General features: G+C 32.8%; 1 protein-coding gene across 1 annotated transcript in view; it reads right to left on the bottom strand.

Moving 5' to 3' along the window:
• Positions 1-481: 481 nt before the first annotated feature.
• ptprz1a (protein tyrosine phosphatase receptor type Z1a) overlaps positions 482-6,630 on the bottom strand; it is a 62,141-nt gene continuing 55,992 nt past the window's right edge. The window contains exons 30-32 of the mRNA XM_058766676.1: positions 4,945-5,087; positions 3,453-3,588; positions 482-1,737 (exon numbers count right to left, since the gene is read on the bottom strand). Coding sequence (XP_058622659.1) covers positions 1,594-1,737; positions 3,453-3,588; positions 4,945-5,087 — 423 coding nt within the window. The 3' untranslated portion in view covers positions 482-1,593. The remainder of the gene's footprint in view (positions 1,738-3,452; positions 3,589-4,944; positions 5,088-6,630) is intronic.

The following is a 6,630-nucleotide window of genomic DNA, read 5'->3' as shown; positions in this document are numbered from 1 at the left end:
AAGACGAAACTACAGCACGAAACTGGTACTAAAAAATGCATAATGTTATATACACAAGTAATGCTTTGGGTTCAAAATAAAATTTTGACTCCTCTCTTGTTTTTCTTTTTAAACTTAAAATGAAAGTGAATGGGGAAACTTTTTTTAGAGATTTTAAATGCAGAAATTTGTATCTTACAATTTTTATTTTTTTTAATGCCCTTACACTATTTTTTTTTAATTCATATAAACATTTGTATCATTTAAATAATACATTTTAATTGACAAGTATTTTTTGTATCTAAATCTTTTTGTATTTGTATTCATATACAATGTACATAATATATTAATATATTTATATTATACATTTTATTATTAAAATGAATAAAAAGTGATATGATTAGCTGTTTATATGACTCTCTCTCTATACATATATATATATATATATATATATATATGTGTGTATAAAATCTTACATTATATTTAAATTAAATATTAGTTAGGGTTAAGAGTCAGATTTTTCAAAGAAATTAATACTTTTATTCAGCATGGATGCTTTAAGTTGATCAAAAATGACAGTAAGGACATTTAAATTTCAAATAAATGCTGTTCTTTAGAATTTTTATTCATCAAATAATCCTGAAAAATTATATAATGGTTTTTACAAAAATATTTAAAAAAAGCTTGAGGAGTGAATTTTATTTATTTTAACACTAAAAGCATGTTGTTGATATGCACATTATGTTTTGTGTTTACATTATTAAAATGTATTTTAACGTTTGCAAATTAGCCTCAATTACTTTAATTGTAAGTGCCTTGCTGATTTTTTTTCTTTTAGGGTTAGGGTTACAGTGGAAAATATATATCAACATTATTATAAACTATTCCTTTCAAAATATTATCAAAAAACAAGAATTATAAATTCTATGCATTTCTAAGCATATGAAATATCCAAGCTTAAACAGACCAGTCTCCTTGTGTGCTTTCTTGATTCGTTTAATCCTACGAACAGACAAAAACAACTGGAACAGCTAAACGGCGTCAGTATGTAACACATCATCTTACGTCAGTAACAAAACAGCGGCATCAGAAATATTAAAACATTTCAAAACTGACTAAATTATTCAAATGCAGCCAAGTCTTGCAGCACTAGTGCCTCAAATATAAAATTCTAGACATAAATAGAAATTTGGTCCATCGACGTGGTTGCTGTAATATTATTTACACATTAGAATATTATTTCCTGCCCTTTATCCACGACTGATTTTGCCACTTTCTTTGTATATCTGTATGAAAAAACAGTGGCTGAAATTCTACTACAAAAAATAGACTAATAAAAAACAGTCTTATTAAAATAAAAAAGGTGTTTTCCCTTTAAACAAGCTTTTAAGCAAATAAATATGACTCTATGAGAAGACATTAGTACGTAAGACATTAGCACAAGGTGGCGATTTAAGAGAGAAACAATGAATAAAAACGTGGAGTGTACAAAGGCACACATTTAATGCCGGCGCTGGATCCAGCAGAGCGCTATCAGTTCAGAGATGGACTGGGGAAAAACAAGAGATTGATAGAAAAAAGCAGTCTTTTTCCTGTGCCGGCTCGTCACTATGGTTACACCAAGGATTCCAGACTCTCGGCCGCACTCGAGACGCCTCCTGGGACCGTGCCGTTGTTATCAGAGGACTGAAGCGCTCGCTCGTCTTCTTGGGTGCTGACCAAACTCAGAATGGCTTTGTAGAGGAACTGATACTGATCCTATCCCACCAAAAAAAAACAAAAAAAAACAAGAACATGTTGGTAGTTTGACCACAACATACCACTCAAAATATTCAATTTTCCCTTGTGGATTTGAGTTAATTCCACCTCGGGGCAGGATTATTAATGACTGACTTTTCCTCATCAGAACTGTTGCCAACTCCAGAGAGATGGGAAAAAAACCCCCGACATTTCTTTTAAAATGTATAAATGCCAATAGTCTGCAGACACATGGAAAATACTAACGTTACAAAAATAAATATCTTCAAATATAAAAGAGATCATACATACTATAAAAGATTAATATTCACATAAAAATAAATGAAACTACGTAATTTTTAACCTATAAATATAATATATACATATTTTATAGCCCCAATAAAATTATTTTTATAAACATTTTAACACATTATAAATATAATTTTACTGTATTATATATAACTGTAATATAGCAAAATATATGTAAAGAGGGAATATATACACATACATGAATTTTGACCTATACATTTATATTACAAATATTTACATATATTTATATTTACAAATATATTCTAATGATAATAATTATTTTTAATTATTTTTCCCTCTTTACATATATAAAAGTTTTTCAAAGAACTTCTATCATGTCTATTAGACACATGAAAAAAGAAATTCCAGGTTCCCATTACTTCTGTTTCTTTGCACTGAGCAATTTACTGACACAAACCTGTTTACATTTCCGCACGACAGGGATAGCTCACTTCTTCTGAACATGCAAAATGTACATTTATTATTTATTATTACATTTGTTTGCCTCTCTGTGCCCACATACTGTAATTTGATGCAGCTAAATTCTCAATAAAACTGTTTTCATTGATATATTTTACTGTTTCTGTTGTCAGACAACGGAATGAATATGAAATAGTGACTGAAACGCAAACCATTAAGACTACATAACCAGCTCTCCCTTCCAAGATGTTAATCTGCACAAAAATCCTGATAATCGAGCCATCGCCTGATGAAATCAAATACACATAATATAAAGACAGTAGCTGTGCTGTGATTTCAGCTGTACTTGCATGTAAAATTAGAGAAGCAACATAATATCTGTGTTTAACTGAAAGTGCTGCTCCTCTCCGCCGCTCGCTGAACAGAGCAGACGCACAGAGAGAGAGAGAGAGGTGTGTGTGTGCTGGGAAGTCAAGACCTCACACTCGCGCAGCAGTACTGCCGAGTCTCAGAAACAAAATAAAGTGAAAAGCATTTGGGCGATTTTTTGAAAGGAAGAAAAAGTCGCTAAAGGGGTCTGCAATGTCGCTAAGGTGGCAAAACTGTGCATCTCCATTTCTCCAACTATGGGCTAGGCCACGGGTCAAACAGAGAATACTCGCTGCGTTAATCGCACGTTAATAAAATTAGTGCCTTAAAATGAATTTGCGTTAACGTGTTATTAACGCATTAACTTTGACAGCCCTAATACATATAATGCATAAAAATTCACAAGTTTTTATATTATTTTATAGGTCTATAATATATGTATTACATGCTATAAAGAGTTGATGCATTTTTATGTGATTAGAAAACATTTTATATAGCACGTATGTATGCATGTATTAGCTCTTTTATAGTATAAATATTATAATTTGTGGTTGATGTTTTAGTGTGTTCGATTTTGTTAATACAAGTGGGACAAAAAACAAGTTGTCTTGAATGAAAGCAAGCAGATGAACCCTCACAATGTCAGTGAAGACTCCAGGCCTTATGAGGTTGATCATCTTGGCCACCATGTAGACGTTCAGCGCGCTCTCGGCCTCAAGCTGTTGCAGTAGAGTGAACAGCGCACAGAACGTTCCAGCAGTCACACCACCATGCCTGCACACAGATTATTAAACAAATCAATGATAAAGCATGTTCAGTTCTTCACTCTAGTGAGCCACACACCTACACAGCATTTTTAGGCATCAAAGATGTGCTCCCAATTTATGCTGTCTGATAAGATACCTTGTTTCGACAGGCACTGCATGTTTCTGTCAGGGATAAAGCATTTCTGTTTATTAACCACTAGAGCGCCAAAAATTACAGACTGCAGCTTTAATTAATAAAAATAAACAACAACAAAAAATATCGATAGTAACAAAAATGTAATATTTTAATACTAATCAAAAGAAAATAAAACTGAATTTGACATTTTTGGTGATTCATATTTGTTTGCGGTTTTAACGGTTACTGGAAACATATTCTCATTTCTTTTGATCTGTCTTTCTTCAATCCATAAAACTTTAAGTTTGAGCTTTTGATGTATTAATTAATCACAATATTCTCTGTAACATGGCTTTGGAACAATATGTCTTGTGAAAAGTGTTATATAAATACATTTCAAATTTATATACACAAAAGTTTGGGGTCAGAAAGTTATTTTATTTTATTTTAATTATTTTTTATAATTTATTTAAGAATTCAAATTATTCAGAAAGTACACATTTAAATTGCATTAAATTGGTCAAAAGTAATGGTAAAGAGATTTATTATGTTAAAAAAAATATTTATTTCAAATTTCAATATTTATTTCAAATAAATATTGTTCATTTTAACTTTTTATTCATCAGAATTCTTTAAAAAGAACGTATCACTGTTTCCAAAAAAAAAAAAATATTGAGCAGACTGTTTTAAACAAAGTTAACAGTAAGAAAAGTTTCTGAATACCAAATATGTAATCAATTATTAAAATAAATATATGAAACTAGAAAAAATATTACAATTTTAACTGTAAGATTAAATAAATGCTGACTTAGTGAGCTTAAGAGATTTCTTTCAAAAACATAAAAAAAAGAAAATCTTACTGAGCCCAGTATTTTAACAGCCGTATATTTGAACTAAAATATTTCTCTTGAGGTTTTTAATAACTAAGATTCACTAAATACAAACTCCCCAGATAATATTTGAATCCGTTCTTTTGGCCGTAGCACACTGACAATATGAAAGCCAATTATTTAATTTAGCAAATGCTTACTATTTTTACTGTTTACCAGTTATTATTATAGTTTAACAGCTGTTCCAACATATAGAGCAGCATAAACCAGGCTGGAAATTCCTGCTGGTTTATTGGGCAGGGGTGTGTGCCGATGCAGACAGCAGTCAGTGAGGCGGCTCACTAGCTTCTGGAACATAAATAACACGTCTTTTCCAAGACGCAGTGTGCATCTCCTTCAGGGCCAAGATGCAACTCACTCGTCATGTACGACCATAGGTCCATCTTTGGAGCCGGACTCTTTTTGGATGATGTTGATCAGCTCAAAGACGTTACTGATGGGACTGTCTGGGTTTGGCCAGCGTGGAGCCCGGTAGTGCTTCACTTCTAGAACAAAATCATCCTGAAAAAAGAGAGAAAAGAGGTTATGATAAACAAATCCATCATTAAGACATTTTTAACTACAAACCGTTGTAGGGCCCTATGATTTCAGCGATGTGGAAAACACGGACAGAATTGTGGAATCCAGTCATAAAGATGGAATTTACTGAATAACATGGAATGTCACGGAATTTGCCCCATTTTGGATGGACAAATCAAAAGTAGGTCAGTACACTTAAGTCAAAATACGACATGGACTAGTGTCTGTGAATATTAAGCCGTAAAAATATCATTTAAATATGAATCCTGCATGTTCTGCACATCTCTGTGTGAATGAATGGCACAGACGCACGGTTTTGTTTACTACACACATACTGTTTTCAACCTCTGCCGCCTCAATCAAAATATGAGAACATGAATACATGAACATAATCTCTAGAATGCTCTCAAGAGTCATTTCATGCACATTTTACCATTTCTTTTGAGAAAAATATTGTCATATATACAAACAGAAATTAAAAGTTTGGTTTAATTTGAAGAAACTGTGACAGAAATATATTGCTTAATGTAATGATAGTATTATTATTAATAAAATTATTATTAAAGCATTATTTTTAAGGAATATTTAGGCCTACCAGAGAAATGTAAATACACAACACAGCATTTCTGAAAAGAAATAATACAAACCCGATTCCAAAAAAGTTGGGACACTGTACAAATTGTGAATAAAAAAGGAATGCAATAATTTACAAATCTCATAAACTTATATTTTATTCACAATAGAATATAGATAACATATCAAATGTTGAAAGTGAGACATTTTGAAATGTCATGCCAAATATTGGCTCATTTTGGATTTCATGAGAGCTACACATTCCAAAAAAGTTGGGACAGGTAGCAATAAGAGGCTGGAAAAGTTAAATGTACATATAAGGAACAGCTGGAGGACCAATTTGCAACTTATTAGGTCAATTGGCAACATGATTGGGTATAAAAAGAGCTTCTCAGAGTGGCAGTGTCTCTCAGAAGTCAAGATGGGAAGAGGATCACCAATTCCCCCAATGCTGCGGCGAAAAATAGTGGAGCAATATCAGAAAGGAGTTTCTCAGAGAAAAATTGCAAAGAGTTTGAAGTTATCATCATCTACAGTGCATAATATCATCCAAAGATTCAGAGAATCTGGAACAATCTCTGTGCGTAAGGGTCAAGGCCGGAAAACCATACTGGATGCCCGTGATCTTCGGGCCCTTAGACGGCACTGCATCACATACAGGAATGCTACTGTAATAGAAATCACAACATGGGCTCAGGAATACTTCCAGAAAACATTGTCGGTGAACACAATCCACCGTGCCATTCGCCGTTGCCGGCTAAAACTCTATAGGTCAAAAAAGAAACCATATCTAAACATGATCCAGAAGCGCAGGCGTTTTCTCTGGGCCAAGGCTCATTTAAAATGGACTGTGGCAAAGTGGAAAACTGTTCTGTGGTCAGACGAATCAAAATTTGAAGTTCTTTTTGGAAAACTGGGACGCCATGTCATCTGGACTAAAGACAACCCAAGT

This window comes from Onychostoma macrolepis, chromosome 25, assembly GCF_012432095.1.
Source record: "Onychostoma macrolepis isolate SWU-2019 chromosome 25, ASM1243209v1, whole genome shotgun sequence".
Classification (NCBI taxonomy): Eukaryota; Metazoa; Chordata; class Actinopteri; order Cypriniformes; family Cyprinidae; genus Onychostoma; species Onychostoma macrolepis.
This window is presented reverse-complemented; position numbering and strand designations above follow the sequence as displayed.